The sequence below is a fragment of the Chelmon rostratus genome, chromosome 15 (assembly GCF_017976325.1).
Source record: "Chelmon rostratus isolate fCheRos1 chromosome 15, fCheRos1.pri, whole genome shotgun sequence".
In the NCBI taxonomy this organism is placed as follows: domain Eukaryota; kingdom Metazoa; phylum Chordata; class Actinopteri; order Chaetodontiformes; family Chaetodontidae; genus Chelmon; species Chelmon rostratus.
This window is the reverse complement of record NC_055672.1, coordinates 4219546-4241879: the sequence shown is the minus strand read 5'-3', so window position 1 is coordinate 4241879 and position 22334 is coordinate 4219546. Positions and strand designations below refer to the sequence as shown.

General features: G+C 43.9%; 2 protein-coding genes across 2 annotated transcripts; both read left to right on the top strand.

The window, feature by feature from the left end:
* The first annotated feature begins 275 nt into the window (after positions 1-275).
* cdc25b (cell division cycle 25B) lies at positions 276-8362 on the top strand. Its single transcript, XM_041953519.1, has 15 exons — positions 276-794; positions 974-1056; positions 1420-1471; positions 2869-2910; positions 3086-3119; positions 3545-3676; positions 3837-3956; positions 4054-4188; positions 4586-4663; positions 4808-4996; positions 5558-5662; positions 5749-5811; positions 5949-6047; positions 6265-6510; positions 7277-8362. The coding sequence occupies exons 1-15, from the start codon at positions 580-582 to the stop codon at positions 7415-7417; spliced, it is 1734 nt and encodes a 577-aa protein (XP_041809453.1). The 5' UTR covers positions 276-579; the 3' UTR covers positions 7418-8362.
* A 5206-nt stretch (positions 8363-13568) lies between these two features.
* On the top strand, positions 13569-17343 carry ap5s1 (adaptor related protein complex 5 subunit sigma 1). Its single transcript, XM_041954228.1, has 3 exons — positions 13569-13834; positions 14689-14980; positions 16162-17343. The coding sequence occupies exons 1-3, from the start codon at positions 13665-13667 to the stop codon at positions 16288-16290; spliced, it is 591 nt and encodes a 196-aa protein (XP_041810162.1). The 5' UTR covers positions 13569-13664; the 3' UTR covers positions 16291-17343.
* The last annotated feature ends 4991 nt before the right edge of the window (positions 17344-22334 follow it).

The window sequence follows — 22334 nt, the reverse complement described above, 5'->3', positions numbered from 1 at the left end:
CTATTTTTTGAATATTAACTGACAAAAGTTAGAGCCACCAGTTGAGACTGTGAGAACAAAAGATATCTGAGAAGAAAGATGACAATTTTGTATTGCGTCACGTCCTTATTTTTCTCCTCCATCCGGTGAAAGGACAACAGCGGAGAGTCGTTCCGCCCTCTGATTGGTTGACTGGATGCAACAACACCGCTGATTGGCTGGATTATTACAGTTCTTGCGCGTCTATTTTGAACATAAATACAGGCAGCTTCAGTGACTTCCTCAGAAAACCGGAGCCTGTCAGAGATGGAGTATGCTGTGCCGCAGCTCTAACCGAAAAAAATATGTGGCTTTAGTACTGTAGCAAGACTGAATCAAAGTTTTACTCCACACGGAACCGCCGAGTCACTTCCAGTCGGTGTTTAGAATCGTAGGTTTGGAAATGTTTTCTTAAATTGTTGCTAACTGACTGGTTAGCTTCCGGGTTAGCTTTCAAGTTCGGACCGTCTTGCTAATTCTCACGTTCCAACCCGAAATTCAAACAAAATCTACAACAAAGCAATAACGTCGGCAGGATTTACTCAAATTGGACAACTAAAGATGGAGTCGATTAATATTTTTGGCAGCACGAGTCCTGCAAACACCGTTTTGAAAAGTAGGCCCGACGGGATCCCCGGGCTTGCCTCGCTCTCTCTGCCCGAGCTGAGCACAAAGAACGCGCACTGTCGGAACCTTTTCTCCCCTGGACCCGCCACCGTGTTGTCTCCGGTCACCAATTTGGCTCTGGACATGAACAATTTAGCCGGACTCGGAAGGTATTCTTATTAAAGTTTTCTGTTATTAATTCTTATATGACCTAACTGTAGCTGCTAATCTTTCGCTAAACATGGGCAGAACCTTTATTTAGTCCAACTCTCCATGCACCCAAAGTCTGGTTTTTATGTCGCGGGTGTGTGCATCGCTGATTTTCCCTGTATATCTTTTTCCCACGCAGCCAATGTGATACACCGAAAAGGAGAAAGCACGCAACCCTTGAAAAGGTTCCCTCCTTTGCTTCTGACGTCTCATCTGATGCTGGTGAGCCCCCCCCCCATAAAAACCTTTTGTCTGTGCTAATCGATGGTATTAGAATTGATGCCTCAGGGCCTAATGTGCATGTGTTTCATCTGATTCATAATTATACCCATTAGCTTTAAATGTGGCCATGTGCTAGTAAGTGTTGTCAGTGATTAGTAGTGTTTAGTAGTGCATTAATTAATTAATTGATAAACAGAAAATTAATTTGCAACTATGCTGTTAATTTTCTTTCAAGCCAAAATGCCAAGCAATTCTTACCCACTGGTATTCAGCTGGTTAACGGTTTCCCAACCTATGCTGCACCCCTGCATGCATATATTGATCTGTGACATATTGATCAGTGACACAAATCTCTTCCTTCAGGCCTTGGCATGGATCCCCCAAGCCCCATGGATGCTATCGAAATGGAGGACACGTAAGTTACACTGTCCTCATCATGTCTGTTATAATCAATCAGCTTGGGAGCTGTGCCCCTCTGCGTAAACCCCCCCAACCCCCACCTCCACCCTGCGGTTGAACTCAGCTGAGCACCATTCTGTAGGATTATTGTTTCTACCGTTAGCTTTAAGATGACAGCTTCACTTATTTTGCTAAGAAGATAAGCTGACAAGTGCATGAGAGAGCTTAACTTTCTTTAAGGTATCAAGTGAAAAAAACATGGAATGTTATGGAATTTTATGTGTCCATTATCTCAGTGGGAAGTGATCCTTAACTCTTAGAAGATACAAACGATAACACATTAAGACTAGTGTGTATCAGTTCTTCTCAGCACAAGGGCTGGTTATCTTAATCAGTTTGTCAGCAAACCCATGCCTTGCTAATCTTGGGTGGCCCTCTACTTAATTCTCAGTTGGGCGAGTCTCCGCAGACATCTGCCGCCGTCTGATGTGCGAGTTCCTTTACAGCAGCATTTGGTCCACAAGACCTCATTCACCTCCTTTACAGCTGCTCGGTTGCTAGGAGTTTCAGGCTGGGGGAAGACATGCCCCGCGCTTGGGTGTAATGATAGCCCACCCCCTCTGGGTTTTGGCACACTCTTCCTATGCACTGTTATTTCAATAGGAAAAAGGGGGCTGGAGTTTTTTCTGCGTCAGGGCTATTGAAATGAGGGCACCCCCAGAGAACAACTGCCCCCCTTTTTCTGGTGTGCATTGAATGGGACACGCTCTCTCCTCGACAAACAAAGGGCTCTTGCAGAAAAGGGGTTGGCGGCCCTGGCTCTAGTAGGCATATGGTAGATTAGCTGATCTCTGCATCCCTTCTCATGCCCCCCCCCCACGAGCTCTCCACTCATTTAGCATACAGGTGGGCATTACTCCAATACAAAGTCCACCTCTTGCCTCAATGCATTCACCCAACTTCCTCCGGTCCAACCGTTTCTTTTGCTTTCTCCACAGAGCTGCAGGTTCTTTGTCTTTGTAGTTTAGGCGCACAAGGTGTTTTTTGACTGACAACAAAGGACTTCCAGCCTCTTTCCTTTGCAGGCTTTATTGGAAACACGTTGTTCTCCGTTATGGCTGAAATATTTAGCCACTAATCGATTAATTGGTCAACAGAAAATTGTCAACAATTTTGCCTTTAACACTGAAGGGCTCCAACAACAGAAATTAAAACACATGAATTTGGGCTCTGAGAACTTGTTTTAAGCACTTTAAAAATATATACTTTCATCTCTTTTAGACCAAATCAACTAATCATAAAAGTGATAAATGAAATTAATCATTAGATACAGTCCTAGTTTTCTTTCTTGCACAGTGTTTTGTTTGGATCTTTCAACTAATTTTGAATGATTTGTCATATTTTCTGTTCCAGCTTTGAAAAAGCCATTCAGCAGTCAAGCAAAGTTGTCAACCAGTAAGTTGCTCTCTGGTCAATAACTTAAAAATCATTAACTTGTGTTTGGTTGTTATTGCGTCTTCTTATTTAGAACATATTGCTCCCCAGGGAGTCTTTTGCTCCTCTAACTACAGTCTGCCTGTTTGATTTGTGTTGACTCCAATTCCTTCTTTTCCCTTTCCGTAAATTATAGGAAGATGCCAATTCGAAGAATCAACTCCTTGCCAGTAAGCATATATTTCATGTTTTTGTTGACAGTACTGCATGTCTTGTTTTAATTAGTCCCATTTTGGCTGATGTTCAGGGCTGACAGATGCTGGAAGAATAGTAGTTTTAATTAGGGTGTCAAACATCCATAAAGCAACAATAATCCCAACTCAAAATATTCCTCCAGAAGAGCTTAAAGTAAAAAGATCTTAAACGCACATTGACAGGAGAATTGAAGACACTAAAGGGAGTTTTAAAAGAGTCCTAACCGGCTTTTAAGCCTTGCAATAAAGTGACCGTCAAACTTGCAGCTGCTTGTGTAACAGGATTCTGTCCAGAGGGCAGTTTTTCAAATTTAATTAGTAGAAAACGTTCTCCAGTGTAAACTTAGAACAGGACAGATTTACAGTTGCTGAGCCTCTGCTGACTCTCTCTCCCTCCCCAGCTCCAGCTCCAGAGTTTCAGTCCATCTCTGAAGGGACAAGAAACAGATTCTCACCGCTATGGAATATTTAGCCAACAACCCTCCCAAATGATCGCCTCCTCTCAACGCAACAACAAGGAGAACGTGCCGGAGGTCAGTGATGCAGTTTGTGCAAGAGCAGATTAGTAGCCATTGAGTTAGTTTGAAAAGTTTAAGGGTTTGATATCCTTGAGCATTATCTGTAAAATAAACACTACTGGGTGCTTTGAAAGCTGTCTTGGATCGCTGTTTTAGAAATGTCCTTTTTTTTCAGGAGAGCTTTGAATTTAAAAAACCAACCAAGCCTGCATCGCGGTGTCGCGTGCGCTCCTTCAACAGCGGTCAGTCAAAGGATGCATTTGCTAGCCGTCCCAGCTCCGCACCAGCCCTCATGGTACGTCAACACGTGAAGAATCAGCATCCTTCTCGGTGCGTGTTGGTCTGGTTCTAGAAAGGTGACGCTAACTCTCCTTATCGTTTCCCCCGTCTAGTTTTCTTCACCTCCTCCAGTCCTGCAGCTTGACTTTTATGACTCCCCCATGTTCCAGAGACGTTCCTCCCTCACTTCCTCTCTGAACGATGACGAAGATGACGGTTTCCTGGATGTTATGGATGACAGCATGGAGGTGAGGCCCTGTCACTTACACTGCAGGATTTGCACAAATTTTGGAAAATGCTTTAATCCTGATGTTTTTATGCTTGAATTCAAGTGTAGTCCTTGAAAAATGTTTGGTTTTCAACATAATCTGGTGTTTCATCTACACAATCACTCATAAACCATAAACATATTCAAGTATTTGAAATGAAACGATCCGCCATCATGTTTTGTTTCTGTCGTCAAAATTAGCAAGCAGTAAATAATTATGATCGAAACATCCAAGTTTCTCCTGCTGGTAGAATAAGCACCGTGTACAATGATTTCTGTGGGTGTAAAGGAATTCTGTAAAAACATCTTTGAGGTTATCTGAAATCACACGTGATCTGCACTCTGTTTGTCTGACAACACTCCTGTGTTACCTACAGAACGACTCCGGGATGCCAATGGGAATGGCCAGCTTGCTCACCGCCCCTCTGGTGTCCGACAGCACAGGAGAAGACTCTGTAAGTCTGAATCTATGAGCTGAAATTCTTTACTTTTACCTTTTTGCTTTTTTGAAACGAGCAAAATCGTTCCTGCTTGGCTGATTTTTAGATCTTTAGGCTCGTCATTTAAAGTATTGAGTTGAGTCATTTTGTGTCCTTCAGCCTGTGATTCGCTGCCGGCCGCGGAGCCTGTTTCGCTCCCCATCCATGCCCAGTCCAGTGTCCCGTCCATGTGCGAAGCGTCCCGACTGCTCCAGAGACGAAAACACTCCCGTCAGGGTGAAAAGGCGACGCAGCCTGGCAGGAACACAGGTCACCACCCTGGAACAAAACCCAGAATCCCCACGAATGGTGAGTCCTCAGACCAGAATTAGTCAATGCGGTGCCAGGTCAAATTAGTTTAATGAATGAGAGCAGTGTTGACCTGATGGCGGCAGGGAAATCAAGTCCTAAATGTTTCTCCCTGCATTCAGAGATTAAACACCTGTAACTGGAGCCCAATATCCAGTATTGATCAGGTCACGAGCTGCTGGCTGTAAACATGGTCTTCTCTAAGAAAGGTGTTAAGCCGAGCTTAAATGTTTGAGTCAAGTCAGAAGAGAGTCTTTCTTGAGCGTGATACATCTTGGTTCTGCTGTTCTGAACTCTGGAGCTGATTGTTGGCGCCATGCTTGAAATCGTTTGATTGCCTTTGGAATGCACTTTAGACAAAAAGTCAAACCTGTTGGTCTACTGCAGGCTAAAAAACAGTCTCAGCTGACCATCTGTTGCCTCCTTAGAGTAAGACGAGAAACAGCTTCTGAAACCTCCTCTGAGGCAGACTGGCTATTGTTACCAGCTTTACCGATTATCTCAAATTACCTCATTATCTCCTCAAATGCCTCCTTAAATTCTTCCCTTTTTTCCCTTCAGAGCGGCTCTCTGCTCCAGAGGTCCAAGTCCTTCTGCCAGACAGAGATTGAGAAGCTGCTGGACGGTGAGGATGGTTCTAATGCGCTAATAGGAGATTTCACCAAGGTAAGGACGATGGCTGTGCTTTGTACACTCATAACTTCACTGTGTTAAGTTACTCTTCTAATCCAATTTCTTGTTTCCCCTTTCAGCCTTTTGTTTTACCCACAGTGGACGGCAAACATCAAGACCTCAAGTACATTACCCCAGAGACTGTGAGTAGAGGCGCTTCTGTTTTCCCTTCATATGTATCAAAATGGAGCAAATACAGCAAATATTCCGTCATGTGCTAGCATTACTAGCCGCCATATTTTTAACATTTGAATTGAATTGTGTTCTGTGTGGTCCTCAGATGGTGGCAGCTGTGTCCGACCAGTTCAGTCATCTAGTCGAGCGAGTCATCGTCATCGACTGCCGCTACCCCTACGAGTTTGAGGGCGGACACATCAAGGTGAGTGAGAATCTCAAAAATCTACATTTGGAGAATCAAATATTGTTCATTTCCTTCAGAAGTAGCTTTAAGACGTTTGTATTTCTGCTTGTTATTTGTATTTAACTTGTTTATTTTAAATAATGAAAGATTGACTGGTGTTTGGTTCTCGACCGGTTAATGTGTCCGTTAGTCTGTATGTGTGACACAAGTTTTGGGTTCGTCTTTGTCGTGTCAGGGAGCTCTAAACCTGCACCAGGAGGAGCAGGTGGAGGACTTCCTCCTCAAAACGGCCATCATCCCGTCCTGCCCGGACAAACGCATCGTCATCATCTTCCACTGCGAGTTCTCGTCGGAGCGCGGCCCTCGGATGTGTCGCTTCGTCAGGGAGCGAGACCGCGCCATGAACGAGTATCCCAAACTCCACTACCCCGAGCTCTACATCCTCAAGGGCGGTTACAAAGACTTCTTCCACCATTTCCAGGTTGGTCTTGCTTCAGATTCTTCAGAAGATGGTGCTCTGTCTTGTACTGGTCGACCAACATGTAATGTGCAACAGCTAGTTCTACGTGCTGGACACCCCTCGACATACGCTGAAATAGTGTGACACAGCGTAGTACGGCGTGTCCGATTACACATTCTGTTGATACCCGACAAGCTGTAAATGTAAGATTGCAGCCATGAGACACTTCGTGTTAGATGCTCTTTGGCCACAGTTTCAACAGCTGTCGTTGCTATGGAGAATCCCATTCCTCTATTTAGTAAATGACTGTTAATGATCATGTGTGGTTGATATGAGGCTTTGTGCATTTAGATTTTCAACGTTTTTGCACAAGACAGAAATAGGAGTTCATGTCAGGGGGTTCTCTTAAAGCAACATGTATGAAGCATTTTGCTAAGTGTGCATTATTTTCTGACAACCGCACGCCTTGGAGTGGATTATTTTTCATATTAATTTTCTAATTCATATATTTGCTTGTGATCTAATTATTACTCTTTTTGTCACACCTTGACGTTGTAGTCAAATAAGCTCTTAAGGTCTCTTACTGTGTGTGTGTTGTCATGGTCTTGCACGTTCAGAAAAGGCTCACAGGCCTTGAGTTCAGATGATTTTGTCACATGTAAAGGGGTCATGTCCTCAAGCTGCCTTTGATCATTTAGTGGTCAATTGTCCCACATGGTAATAGATGAATGAAATCCTCGATGGCTCTTCAGTTCTTTGAACTCGTCTCGTTTCTCTTCCTGCACAGTCACAATGTGTACCTCAGTCCTACCGGCCCATGCACCACGAGGACTTCAAGGAGGACCTGAGGAAGTTTCGCCTGAAGAGTCGCACCTGGGCCGGGGAGCGCAGCAAGAGAGACATGTACAGCCGACTGAAGAAGCTGTGAGCGCCTCCTCGTCCTCTTAAACTGCCTCTAAAACACACTGCCTCCCCCTGAACAGACTGCGTACAAACTCCTCTCAGAGCCTGAGCTCTCGCCCCACCAACACGGAAATACCTTTCAGGATCGCACCAGCAGGAAGGGATTTTATAAAGCCTCTAATTGTTTGATTCAACTATAGCAAAGTTAAGTATTTATGCAAATTTTAAAGGGGGGAAAGACATGAAATGATGAACGCTTGGCCTGAATACGTCACAGTGGTGCAGTGAACAGATTTCATTAAGGTGATCAGAAGCAGCGTGATCCTTTTGGAAACCACTTGATGCTTGTGTTCCCTGTTTTATTATCACTGCCAGATTGCAGCAAACCACACTGCCGAGTCTGACGTTTCAGTCTCCTCGCTGGATGTTTTTGTTTTTCATTTTGCATTTCTCATGTCCCGCCTTATTTAAGCACTTAATTTAAATGCCTTGAAATGGTGAGGTGCTTTTTTTTTTTTTTTTGTAGAATGAATTGTTTGTCCCCATTTTTGCATCAATTTGTTGAAAGTATGCCTTTATCTAGGCGTCCCACAATGCAAATTGGATATTTTAATGACAACTTTTAAAGTGTAATATTAATGAAGGTTTTTTTGTTGTTGTTGTTTTTGTTGATCAGTTGCCATGCATGGTAACTTTTTCTTTTTTTTCCGGTCAGAAGATACCAAAGCAAAACAACTACCTGTTAACTTTGCAGTGAGATTTTTCTGATGCTGCAGGTCAGCAAGTGTGAGAGGTTTTTTTGATCTAAGACAAACTTTTTCTTTGCTTTGCTTTGATTCCTTTATTTTGAGAGAGAACATGTCTTCCCCTCTGCAGAGTTACTGTTGTCAGTTTTATAATGAATGGGGTGCTTTGAATATTTTGATACAGGCTTGTTGGGGAGCTGAAATAAAGAGCCAGTGTGTGTTCAGTTGTGATGTACAGTATCTTTATTTTTTTCTTAGTTTTGAGAATTTTGTTTCTGTGTTGTGAATGTGTTCTTGGGTAGGATCCTGTTTCAGGGACAAAGTTTGCGTTAACAGGATATAAAGTAGAGAGTAAAATCAGGGATGTGGTTTGAAATGAGTCCCAGCTGCTACACAGTGCTCTACAGTTACTTAATCTGATTCAAGATCACTATAAAGTGCTCTCAAAGTCCCACAATTAAACAAAATGTGTGCAGAGCTTTTTGCTAAAATGGTGCAACTCTCAACTTTGTGTGTGTAAATTAACATGATGCACCTGATGACACCAAATGATTCATAAATGACTGAAAACACTTGAATTAACTAGAATCTTTACTACTTGGGAAGAGTGAACATGGGAATGATCATGGATGCAGTTAATTACTTTAAAATGATTAATTGGGTGACATTTATTTGCTTCTGTGAGGGGTTTCAGCCTTCCTCTATTTTATACTATTGTAAATGTCAAACAAGCAGTATGAACCTACTGAACAAGCAGTTTTGGGTCCTGGGAAATGTGACGAGCATTTTTCTCTATTTTATAGACTTAGGCATAGGCTAACTTAACATGTAGCTGCACTTTCCAGATTCAAGAGGCTTCTAGGTTTGATTCAAAGCTGTAACTCAGTTGCTAGCAGGCCCTCAGTGTGCAGGATTCAGTCAAAGCAAACTAAACTCCACTTTTGAACTCTGAGAATCGCACAGCTGCTGTTTTATTTAGTCTTCTCGTCTGCATGTGGCGGGTGCACACAGCATTTCCTGTTTTTTCAAATTTTCCCTCTCCAGCCGACTTCGGGGGCGGCCTCTCCGCTGCAGCACGTGCTCCAGCATACATGCACGCATTCCTGCATGCAGCGGGAGGGGCAGCGCCTGGCAGTCAGCCGCTCCCCTGACGTGTTCTGACAGGAGGTTAACAGCACTGTTAGAGGAGGGAGAAAATCAGAGCCGCCATGTGCTGTCAACACGTGACCGATCTGATTGGGAGGCCATAAAAGCACAGCGCCCTCCCTTCTGGCACTTTTCCAACGTTTGAAATGAGGCAGTTTCCCTGCGGCCATGTGGGTATGGGAAAGAGAGGGCTGGCCTTTGTTTGCATTCCTCTGAGCTCAGAGGACTAATTTACAGCCAACAGTTTCTAGCTGACACAAGTGTCTGTTGGTTGTTTTGTGCAACTCAAAATGCCTTAATTCTCTCCTGAACCCTGAGAATACGTGTCGGCAGGGTAGTAAAGATTATATGTAGATGGGAAAACAGGAAAGCACATTTTTGTTCCAGCGATCTTTACATGCGTTTGTCAATGGGTCGGCTCCATTCATATCAAGCTGCCGCCTTCGTCTGAGCGAGCCAATTAATTGGGCAGTTGCTGAGGTTGAAGAGGCCTCGCACCTTTACAAGAGGCATACATAATGCAACACTTGCAAGAGCCTTTCAAGATGAGCTTCATTTTCCACTTCAGCAGTTGGTTTTTAAGTGTAGATGAGGGCTTGGCAGGTCCCCCCAAAGAAAACTAAGCCAGGTTTTACAAATGGACTCATCCAATTAGGAGCTGGAGACTCAACAGAGAAAAAAGGAACTTGAAATTTTGCAAAAGCTGCAACTTTAGTCCAGAAGTTCAACAGTGTGTGCTTTCTGAGCTGCTTGTTTCAAATGCTTTTTCAGTTCCAGACTGTAGCTTTCAACAAATTTTAAATATTACAAATGGATTAAAAAAATCTAATGGTTGTGGATGTGAAGTCCTAAAGTTTAACAAGTGTTGCAGTGTTGTGATTGGCTGTAGTGACAGACCAGACCGACCGACTCTTTCACCAAATAAGTGACAGCTGTTTCAGCTCCAGCTGGCTGTTAATGTTCTCTGCATCTGCTGAATGTGTTGCATGTTAGCCATAGCAGCTTCATGAGATCATTATCAGAAATGAATTATAATAATAATAATAATTTAATACTGTATAACTGGGTCTATGAGTATGAGTACTCTCTGCTCACAGCTCCGAGAAATACCATCTGAGAGGAGGGGTCACAACTAAAAAATGTTGGTATCACCGGAGTAGATGATGGTTAGCAGTGGGGACCTGTTGTCCCTGTATGATACTGCCTTAAAACCGCCCCACCCTTCCTTTCACCATCTCTGGTTTGTGAATCCACCTCTTCACCCCAGCCTGCCCTGTGTTCAGAGCCCATCCCCGAGGTCCTGCAGGCATCCGCAGGGCCCATCAAAGCTGCCCTCACGTTAAGCACCCGCCTGGGTGTCACCTTTAAACCCCTGTTTGCGTTGACGCGTTGACACTGACAGCAAACTGACAAACCAGCCTGTAAAACAAGGTCCGAACAACCAGGCGAGGGTGGTGGAACAGCATATTGCTGTGGTTTCAAGGGAAGGGTGGAGCTTGTTGTTTTGCGAGGTGAACTTCCTTTTTTGAATCGAGGATTGGAAACATACACGTTCTCAGTAAAGATCTATATTCTCTTGCATGTTTCTAGTTTTTCTGCAGATGATTTCACCACAAGTTTAAGGATGTTTTCATTTCCCCCTGCTGAGAATGCAGAACACGTCTCCAGCTTCCTTTATTTCAAACACGTGGGCCTCGCTGCCATTGGTGCATGTACGCGGCTGATGCATCCTGTTTTTGTTCTTGTTCAGCTGTTTGTTTCATCAGAGGGAACTGTGACTCACAGTTCAGTAATACTGAAACTCTCTCAGGCTTTTCTTGTGGTATTCGTGACACGAGTGGCTGCATGTCCTCCACGCTCGCTGCATTTGCTTTGAAAATCTAAGCTCTGTACTAAACATCTGATCCTCTACGTGAATCTGAAAAGCAAGTTTTACACGGACCCTGAAATCTGGCTTCACTTTCACATTGAATTTTCACACAGATTTGGCTAATTATTACCTGCAGCGATGCCTCTGATTCACTCTTTTGTCGTTTAAAAATCTGCAAATCAGTCGGGGCTAATAATTACATGCAGCGTGGGTGTTGCAGAAATTCTTCTCTACAACTTCTCCACATGTCAGTTACATATAGATGTAACTAGGCTGAACATTAAGCGTTGATTAACTTGACCTTAATCTAAAATAGTCAGTTAAAGCTTAAAAGAATATTATCCTCTTTTTTGCCAAGAGTTAGATAAAAAAAAAAAATCCAGTCTCAGGTCTGTATGGTAAATATGAAGCTACGGTCAGCAGCGGGTTATCTTAGCTTAGCACAGAAAGCCTGGCACTGAAGAAATCAGATTTATAGAGCGTCAGACAGCAGCCTACCTGTCTGACAGGTGGGGCTTGCTTGTCATCACTGAAATAATCCAAACAAGACGAACATTAATCTCAAGTCAAATTCAGTTTAAGCCTTTATTAAAGCAGGAGAGACTCTCGTCATCCTTCGGCAGATCAGTTCATTGAAGACAGGTGAAATCCAGGACTAGTTTTGCGGGTTTTGACCTGATGATGCCGCTAAATAAATAGTCAGGGGATCACCAGAGTCGCTCTTAGGTAAACATGAAAGTCTGGAGCAAATTTCATGGCATTTCATATCATAGATGTCAAAGCTTTGTACACAAAACCAAAAATGTCAACCTCACTGTGGCATCCGAGGAAAAGTCAGGACGCAGGAGGGAAGCATGACTTTGTTTGTGCCAAATTTAATGCAAAGCCATCAAGTAGACGTGGAGGTTCAGTATTTCACAGCATAATAAGACAAGTTACATCCTGCTTCTCAGAGGGTCAGTCTGAGCCGTCGTTCGTCCTGGAGTAACCCTAATTGCACTCCAGGAAATCAGTTAATTCAGGACTGGGCTAAATTTTGGAGGATTTTATTTGATGATGCCTCTCGATGAAAAGTCAGTGGATCAGCAGAGTGAAGATTCATCATCTGAGAAACATGAACCATCTGTACAAAATCCATCCAGTCAATGCTCAGCCAGTTCCCTGCAGAGGTGAAGACTTCGAGCTGCTGGTGGTGCCAGGATTTCGATTAATCTGTGAGGACCATGAATGTCTCTGCAAGCTTAAATGGCTGTTCATCCAATACTTGATGAGATATTTTACTCTGCAGAGTGGGGCAACACCTACACCTGCCAGCTTTTCATACACATGAAAAGTTGGCAGCCTCCACAGCTGCAACAATGACACAAGCAGAATGTCAGGAAGGTTTCTATCACCCCGAAAAGACAAAAAAAAAAAAAAAAGATGAAATCCTTCAAACAACCAAAACTAGCACATCCTCAGGTTCCAGTGTGTTTCTTCTCAGCAGGTCTGTGCAGAGCAGAGGGTGAGGAGGTTAACAGGACAGTGGAGTCAATGTTCACAAAGCCGGGTGAATGTTTTCTTCCTTTCTTTCCCCCCACCACTTCTTCACACACACACACACACACACACACACACACACACACACACACACACACACACACACTGAGCAGGGCCTCTCAGAGTAAAGAAGCGTGACCAGCAGCAGCTGTTGGATTAACAGCTGCCTGTGTTTGTCTACTGAGACCTCGACACACTCTGATCTCATTCAACCTGTCTGCAGCCTCCTGCTGTCCACTCCACTCCACTCCACGTCTCTACACCTTCTGATCACTCTTGGTAATCTGCTTCCGTCCAGTACAACTTAGATCAACCTGATTGCTTAGCGAGTAATTGTTTAAGAATTTTTTTCAGCAAAAATGACATAAAGTGACTCAAAAATGCTTGATAATAAACTGAATAAATGCGGGTTTGGGGCTGTTAGTCAGACAAAACAAACAATTTGAAGTCTCTTGAACAGACTGATGGACATTTCTCACTATTTTCTTACATTTTATATACAAATTAATTAATAAGATGATTGTTGCAGCTCTATATCCTATCATCACCATAAAGAACTTACTAGTAGATAGATAGATATAGATAGAATGGGGTAGATAGATAGAAATTCACTCTTACAGAAGCTCTACAGAACACACGTGGGGGGGGGTGCAAACAGAACAATAGCAAATAGGAAAATAAGAACAATAGGAACAATAAATTACAACTGTGCAAACCACACAAATAATTAAGCATATACATTATTAATTATAAGTATAGGTCAATTATAATATAATATAATATAATATAATGGAACTTAGACTGCGAGCGCCATCTGGTGGTTTAATTTATGCATAGCAACGGTAGCCGGGAGCGGTCAGCTGACCAACGCGGAAGTGAATAACAAACATTACGATGAGATGTAAACGCTGCTCGTGAGAAATAAGTGGCTTTTTTGTCCTTTTTTGTGCTTTTTGTCCACTTCTGCCGACATGGTTCGATGTTTCCTGATCCACACGGTGTGTCCGGTCACTGCTCTCGGTCCCGGGGAGACTCGGATACTTTACTCCCGGGTTTTTGGACCAGATGAGGGCATGTCGTCCCAGCTCAGCCCGGAGGAGAGACGACTCCTCCAGAAGGAGAAGGTAGCTGTGGTAGCCAGGTGAGCCGGTTTTTATAAAGTCAAGTTTAAAAACAATGCTAACTTTTTCTCTTTTTCACACGTAACGGACACATAAATAAAAAGGACACTGTAGGTAAATCAGTGTCTCTACCTGTAGAAGGACCAGAAATACACACAGTCAGTTTAACTACATGTTAGAGACGGCCTTTTGTCTTTCTGCTTGTTGTCTCTGTTTCAGGAAGATGCTGCTCTTGTCTCTGTCTTCCTTCATGATTCATGATATATTTTTTTTTCTACCATAAAGGAGCAGTCTTCTGCTGTGATGCAGCCACGTTTCTCTCTGCATCCTGCTGATTTCCTGATGGCTCATAATAAAGTTATTATCGTAAAGTCCAGTGGAGGCCGTCAGTAAACAAGCTTTTCTTTCACACAGTGTTTGTGTCGTTTTCTCACTCGTGACAACCTGTAACTACTGATTATCTGTCAAAAGAAAACGCTGCAATCATTTTCCAGCATGGAGGAAAAATTTACCCCCCAAACATCCTGTGAAAGGCCTCAGAAGTAGACAGCCGGGCAGGAACGCTTTATTCCAGTTTTAAAAGCTGCACATGTGGCACCTTTGCTTGACGAGGTCTTAGATATTCAGAGTATTTGCTTTATTTCATATTTCAGTAAATCAAATACTTGTTGGCCAGATGAAATATCCAGACATGACTTCACTGCAGGCTCCGGTTGGGGAGTTGTCTTTGTTTTTAACAATAATCACACACCCTTCAAAAAAGTTTCTAATCTTACTTATGATAAAGATGATGGTGGTGATTTAGGATAAAAAGTCATCTCCAGGTGATGATTGGTTGCCTTTCTGTTTCCATATTTCTGCCACTGTGAGTCAGGCAGGTCCGGAGCGCCGTCTCTCTGTCCCGGGAGGCTTCGGGTCAGACGCTGGTGGAGGCGGTGCCCGGCGAGGAGGCGCTGGCCCTGCAGGAGGCCGACAGCGGAGTGCTGCGCCTGAGAGCTGGGGACCCCTTCTCTGAGGAGATGAGCGCTCTGTGGTTGGGGGTCCAGAGTCTGGGCTTCACGCTGGTCTGTGAGCCCCACGAGAACCTCCTGCTGGCTGAGGGGACCCTGCGCAACCTGACCCGACACTGCCTGGAGCACCTGCACATGCTGGGGCAGGGCAGCGAGGTGAGCGCCAACCCCAAACCACGTGTTTTTATTGTCATGAAGGGGCTCTGGTATGTCCTGTACAGTCTGGAAAGTGTTGAAGGAGCACAGAGCAGCAGGGGATCAATATATGCATAGTTTTTAATGTCCAAAAATCATGTAATGAGTCAAACCGGGACTAGATGAACATGCAGACCTGCTCTGGACCTGGTCTGATGTGATCTAAATGGACAAAAAGCAGTGAATTTTTTTCTGTTTTCACAAATCTGATGGGGATTTTAAGCCATTAACATGCAACAATTGCAAACCTCCATGTCAGTGTAGTCCCGCTTTGCAAAGTGTGAGACCAGTGGTTTTTGATCTAGACCTGGTCTGATGTGGTCCAAATGAAGACAAAGCTGTGAAATTGCCCTCTTTTCTGTTTTCACAAATGGAATAAATGTTGTGTTCGACTTGCTGTTGGCCAGTTTGTGAAGCAGGGATTAGAGGAGGAAAAGATTTCATAATTGGAGAGTTTAGCTCTGTCGCTGCTATCGGAGAGACCATGTTTATTTTGGTCTTAAAGGATAAATCCGATGATGTTCAACAAATCTCTTGAAAAGACCACAACCAGCAGCGAATGTATCCCACTAACAAGTTTTGTCTGCGTAGTGAAAGCCTGATGCATCTTATCTGTGCCTTAGAGCTCCATTATTACACTGCTGCACTGGGTGACATGTTCGCTCATTACCATGAAGGCACGAACTGTGGTTTATTTAGACTCACTGTCCTGCTGCAGAAAATACTCACCACAGCACCGACTGTGGTTTAATGCACTGCTGAAAATAGTCCCTAAGAAATGCACATTTTATTCCTGCATGATTAAACTTTGCTGGACTGGACCATGCGTCCCTGTTGCCACTTGTTGGTTCAGGTCCAGGTGCAGCTTTAATGACATTGTATTAATATTTGTAGCAGAGTGTCTACGCAGTGGCTGAAATCAAGTCAGTGCATCAGTTTGCCTCCACAGAACTGTTGCTGTGTGGCTGATAGTCGAATGCTCAACAGCAGCAACTCATTATAGGTTATGGAAACAGCAATAAGAGAGAGGCAACAGTGGTGGAACGAGATTGCAGCCGTGCAGATTTTATTACCATCTGAATGTAATTACGATCGTTAAAAAGTCTGCACAGGCTCGTCACTGACGCTGCTTTCCCCTCCAGGTGCTGCTGAGGAGCAACCGAATCGACGCTCTGCTCAGCCGCCTACTTCCTCACGGGCAGCTCCTCTTCCTCAACCACCGCTTCGCCCAGAGCCTGGAGAAGGAGGTGGCGGCTTACATGGCCAAGTGAGGCAGGGCGAGCCCGCCGCGGCCTCAGCCGCTGCTAGCCGTAGCCGCTAGCTTTCAAACAAACAGGCTGACTGTTGTTTACCCTCTGTGACATTTCTGCGGCAGTGGAGGAAGAGCGGACTAGTGGCAGCTGCTGTTTCAGATTGCATGAGGTGGTAAACACATAGTGGTAAATATCTCCCTCAGCCACTTGCAGCTCGCTGTTGACTGTTTACTGTGTGGGAGGCTTCAGTTCAAATCCTGTTTGTCAAATTGAAGAGTGGAAAGAAAAATGTGGCAGATTAAAGAGTGCAGCTGAAGAGGCCAGTGAAAAGCTGCTCGTCAACATCAAAGGCAGCAATTTATCTGATTCACCATACTCCAAATGTCATAGTGTGACCTTGGGGAATCAGACTTGACCTTGTTTTTGAGAATTCTGGGAGCATAAATGAATCTCAAAGTGCTTTATTGCCTCAATGTGGCTTCTAATGCACCTTTTGTTCCTGAGGAGGAGGAGGAGGAGGAGGAGGACACCAGGTCGTTTTTTTTGTTTCTGTCTTATGTTTTTGTGCAGTTAAAAGTATGATTCATCTCATCGGAACAAACAGCAGAGATGGAGCGCAGAAAGATCAAAGTCAGGCCTGTTTAATGTCATTTTGAACCAAAAATGTCAGGATTCATGAGACATCGAGGCCAATGAAGATGGCAGGAAGTGACATATTGGAAATATTGTAAAGACGATATGCAGAGATGTTGGCATGCGGGATCCAGAACAAACCAGGAGATGATGACAAAAACAACTAAAACAGAAACCTCCTGAAACAATATACAACAATTGTATCTTGTGAACATCTGCTGTACCCCCGACTGCAGCCCTCCATGGAGCCAGACTCTCCTGCTCCTCCTCCTGGCCTCATAAAAGCCGCTTAAACCCCAGTTTTTGTGCTGGCAACCAAATCCAAAACCAGAGCGACGATTTTAGGTCGGTGAAAACATCTGTGTGGATGCCAACATCAATTGCTTTGATCTTCTCTTTTTTCTCTGTATTAAAGAAATAAAACTAATTTTAATATTACCCAAGGCGTATTCTTTGAAACTTGTGTACTCTGCAATCAAGGACACACAGTGCGCTTTTCCAAAAACGAGGCATCGGGGATTGCACATTAAAGATGATAAAACACACAAGAGAAGGATTTAAAGGTTGTGTACGTCTCACAGGGAATAAAAAAAATACTAATTTAACCTCAGCTGCATGAAAACACCTGCAATAACACGACTGAATCAGGTAACCAGACAGTTCCAGTGTACGGCCAGCAGAGGGCGATGTTGTTCCTGTGACTCACTGAGCAGTGAAGGATATTGTGGAGGAAACTTACTGATGAGAATTATTTTGAGCAAATTTTAAAGAAACAGCCCTCAGAAACAACTTTCTAACAGACTAAAATGGATTTCTTGCGCACAGTGCTGCCAAAAGTATGTGGACACTTCAGCTTTTTCTGCTGTGTGTTTGTGTCCAAGACTGTTTTTCAAGGTTAGGAGCAGGTCTGTTGGTTCCATTGGAGGGAATTCTCTCTCTGTTTTCATATACGAAGCCAGCGTGATCATTATCTTCATGCCTTTATTGCTGCAGCAAAAAGGAATAAAAGCAGTATTAATAACTCATATGAAATCAATTAAATAATTGAAGACACAGGTGTGAGAGTTAAAGTGTGCAATAGAAAAGCAAAACGAAGAAAAGAGCCAGAACATTTTAGTGTATGTTGATGATTCTCAGTGCATTTGACTGAATAAATAAAGGAAAAAATCACATGAAATAAACAATAGACTTACAGGTGTAATGTACAAGATCCATTTTCCCATGTTTTCACATATTCAGCCCACAGTCTTAAGGAGAAAGGTGTTCCTGCCACCTTAAAGACCTTCACAGATAATGTCCGTCCAATCATCAGGAGACTATGTTCCTGGTTTCAGCCCAGTTTTACTGATGGTCTCTCTGTCAGCAGCAGGTCACTCAACTGGAGGGTCTCCAGTTTAAGTGGGAAAGTGCTCATAAAGCAAAACTATGTGGGAAAAACCCAATAACGTATACAAGATCAAAATCTTACTGCTACAGCATGCTTAGACATGGTGTGGCAACCCCCCCGTGCACAAAGCCTGGTAAGGAACGGCTTTCCCAACCCTCAACCCCAATCCCACACCTTCAGGATGAACGGAAAGGCTGACTGCGAGCCTTATCAGCCAACATTAGAGACTGAGCTTATGAATAAATCAAAGCCTTCCAGCTAGTTCAGGCTACTTAACTTGCGCGGCTTACTCTCCTCACTGCGAGATATTTCCAGTGCACCCTTTTCATTACGATGGTGTTCTTAAGCTGTCAGTGCTCTGCTCACACTTGCTCTGCACACCTGCTGCTACATCGCTCACCTGAAAGTTAAGCTGTCACCTGCTGCTGCTGCTCGAACAGCTTCTCATAAGTCCCACCTCCACCCCAGCATCCACCTGTAGACTCTGCGTCTGCCATCGCCTTGGGGGGAACTTCTTAGTACAGCAGCAGATTAGCATCCATAAATTAGAATGAGACGTTCAACGCATGTTCAGGTGTCCACATATTTATGTCCATGTAGTGCATGTCAGTCTAAAGGAGCGTTGCCAAGATACCACACTCTAACTTCTACATGTATTTATTGATTATAATTTGGTCCTTTCCAAAGCGGACTATTTTGCCCAGTTTTGATGTTAATATTTGGAAGGTAAAAATCAGCACAAAACCATTTTTTCCAATCAGTCCAAAAACCTCAATTCTCATTCTTCCAGCGCTGAAACTGTTTTCTTCATTGCTTCAGTTGAATGTTTGACTTTCACAGTGATGCATGTGCAGAGTTTGCTGTTTCCACATCTGCTGTGTCTCTGTGAGCACTTTAAACCTCAATGCATTTTTGTGGAAAGAACATACCTGACACAAATTCTTCTTGTCTTGCAGCATGTCTGCAGGGTATCTTTGATTTCCCCCCACCGCTGACTTCAGCTAAAATTTGCTCTTTCAGCCGAAAAGCAACTACGCAGACTCGTCAAAATTTCTATAGTTTGCTTAAATACCTTTTGGTGATTAAAAAAACTCTGGGACAACTGTGTGTGGTTTCTAATCATGAAAAGCAACATTTGGTTGTTGTCTTCTTTGGCTAAGAAAATCCCGTTTCTTCATTCACGTCACTGAACTAAACTTTCACAACAAACTGCAGAGTCAGGTCTGACAAACCAGGACTCATGCACTAGGGGGCAGTATGTAGCCAGACATGATGAGCGCTGCAGTCTGTGCTGCTGATAATAAGGGACAGATAGTGACACCGGAGCAGGAATCCACCAGGCAACAAAATCAGGAATGCTGCTGCTGCTGCTGCTTTGAAGCGATTTAAAACGAGCTGGTAGACATCAAACAAGCAGCGCTGAGATTGTTTTCATGTGTGTGAAATCAGCTTGTAATTACAACTAATTACTGATGCAGAGACACAGGAAGATGATCTTTGCCTGCAAACAGCTGTTTGATAAAATGCATGAGTTAATGTCAAGTGGAGATTAACGGTACACTATCTGTGTGTATGTTTCGCTGTTATCCGGCGTGATTGTGAGGTCGAACGGCATTTCACCACAGCGCAGATTCTCAGTAAGGACGTGTTAGTGTACAAATAAACACGAGTGGACTGGAGAGAGGGGAAGTCAGAAGGGCAAGAAAGTTGATTAGTATAATTGCACAAAGAAGTCGCAGGCCTGGAAAACGCAGCGATGCTACAAAATGAGCATATTTAGTTGTCTTCACTTTGAAAATGGGCCATCAGAGGGGTCAAAGTTAAAGGAAGAAATGAGTTCAGGTCATGAAGAGGTTCGACACTAAGTGCTACCGAAGCCTGAGAATCTGCAGGTTTTTATTCCCGCCGAACACTGCAGGTGATTACTCCCTGACGACACACAAGCTCGTCTGCGAAATCAGCGGCTTTAATGTGTAGTTGAAATGAAAACCTGAACACTCTCAGGCTTCAATAGCACTTACAGAGGGAATAAATTGAAGCCCATTAACTGAAGTACATAAAATTCTCATAGCAAAAACAATCTTGCACCATTAACTAACTTTGCAAAGTGCTTTTTAGCAGCTCAGCGCTGAGGAAACCAGCCTGATGGAGAGTCAGGCGAGTTTCTCGAGGGGACCCAAAGGTCAAACTGCACGAGGCGGCGGAGCAGGTGGATCGAAGGCAGAATCTGGTTCAGCTGCTTTGTGCGTGAGCTGGAGTTCACTGCTGATTCACTGAGTCAAGAGGGGAGGTTCCTGCAGACCACCAGATATTGAACCAGCGGGTCGCAGAGAGGTCGTCCTGCACAGATTTTCCACCAAGATGTGAACCAGCAACCTTCGGCCTCGTAAACCGCGCTCTCCAACCACTCGGCGACCACCTCCCGCTCTCGTTCGGCGCTCCAGCCCTCCCCTCCTGCCTTTCATCGTCGAGCTGGCCTCATATTCACTCATCATCCGTGCAGGCGGACCAGACCAAAGCTGACATTGTCACAGTCCATCTCAGTCACTCGCTCACGCTTTTCTTCTTCCTGAGTTTTGTTCCCCCCCCGCCCGAAGCTCCAACAAAGGATTTTCTCATTGAATTTAGAAGACTGGCCATTGAATATGCCAACTCCTGAGTTTAAGGGTTTTCCTCTTAATATTTTTTTCTCCTGCCTCATTAGATGTCTCCCTGACTATTGTATGGCTCATGGCGGGAGCACTGTGGAGAAAATGGGCTCGGCTCCAGCCAGGGATACAATATGAATTTCAATGTGAGTTGACGACTTATTCACTTTAGCCTCTGTCGGGGCATGCGGCGTGAAATACCTGAATGCCATGGCTCCCATTCATATACATTAGGCATCATTTCTATTCCTTTTCATGCGTACATTCCTAGAATTTCAAATATTCCTCTCACAGGCGAAAGCTAAGTGTGGTTTTGGTTGAAGTGGAGGTGTAGGAATGCTCAGCGGTAACAGCTAAACGCCACTCATATTAGATGCCACAACAGATCTTTATGATGTGTATATTTCTGCATTCCTCACTGCCTGTGTGGGAGGGGGATTATGCGTTTGAAGTGCAGGATGTAGGCATGGATACGCCGAGCCTGAATGAATGGCTCGTATGTAGCAAAAACACTTTCTCCATGTCGGTTCATCACCATAATTCTGCACATCATACCTGGGATCCTGTTAAATACGCCCCCTTTCACGCACAAACACACACACATCAGCACACACGCACAGAGGGAAGTGGCTTTCCCCTCCAGTCGATGAAGCATCAGAGGAGAGATGTTCTCTCGTAGCATCTCAAATCGCGTTAGATTTCCAATTTCAAGCCATTTATTTCATGTTATTTCCCCGACCCTTGAAAAATGTCTCTTTCACATTCCAAGCAATCTGCATGAGGCGCCTGCTGTCTAAAGGTATAGCTTGTCAGTGTGAGACTATCACAGCACTTCAAACAACTCAATTATTTGAAAATATAAGTCAATTATGTCTTAATTAAGCTCCCTCCGCAGTGCGATTCCTCTGTAGGTTTGCTGTTGTTGCTCATTATCAATGAAAAGGCAGCGCCGTCCGCGGGAAACAGGAAGAGAGATGAAAACAAGGACTTTCATGTCTTCGATTTTCTGCTGTCTTTTTGCCTCTTTTTGTTTTCCCCCCACAAATTGATTTGTTGATCTGTAAATAAGCTAAGTGATAAAGCAGTCTAGACTGAAAAAGGCCACATGCTCCTGATGCTCTGATAGCGACTCAGAGGGATTATCAGGCAAACAGGATCCCATCTGCCTCTGCACACACTGTCTTATTATATTTCACCGCTATTTAAATCAAAGATAGACAGACAGATGCCTTCACACTCTTCTGCCTCAAAAATACTGTGACAGGCTACTCCGAGCACAGCGCCACCTTTAGCTACAGCCTCATTAGTAAAACATACTCATATTTTCATCACGCAGGAAAGCTTCTGCTTCCTTACTGCCTGCAATTGGCCATTAATTGTAATTTTTAATAGGG

Bases quoted from the DNA above. Each gene is read 5' to 3' on its own strand.
- ap5s1 (XM_041954228.1), top strand. From the start codon at position 13,665: ATGGTTCGATGTTTCCTGATCCACACGGTGTGTCCGGTCACTGCTCTC. The intron at 13,835-14,688 runs GTGAGCCGGTTT...ACTGTGAGTCAG, and splicing joins AAGGTAGCTGTGGTAGCCAG to GCAGGTCCGGAGCGCCGTCT. The intron at 14,981-16,161 runs GTGAGCGCCAAC...TTTCCCCTCCAG, and splicing joins TGCTGGGGCAGGGCAGCGAG to GTGCTGCTGAGGAGCAACCG.
- cdc25b (XM_041953519.1), top strand. From the start codon at position 580: ATGGAGTCGATTAATATTTTTGGCAGCACGAGTCCTGCAAACACCGTT. The intron at 4,664-4,807 runs GTAAGTCTGAAT...TGTGTCCTTCAG, and splicing joins ACAGCACAGGAGAAGACTCT to CCTGTGATTCGCTGCCGGCC. The intron at 6,048-6,264 runs GTGAGTGAGAAT...TTGTCGTGTCAG, and splicing joins TTGAGGGCGGACACATCAAG to GGAGCTCTAAACCTGCACCA.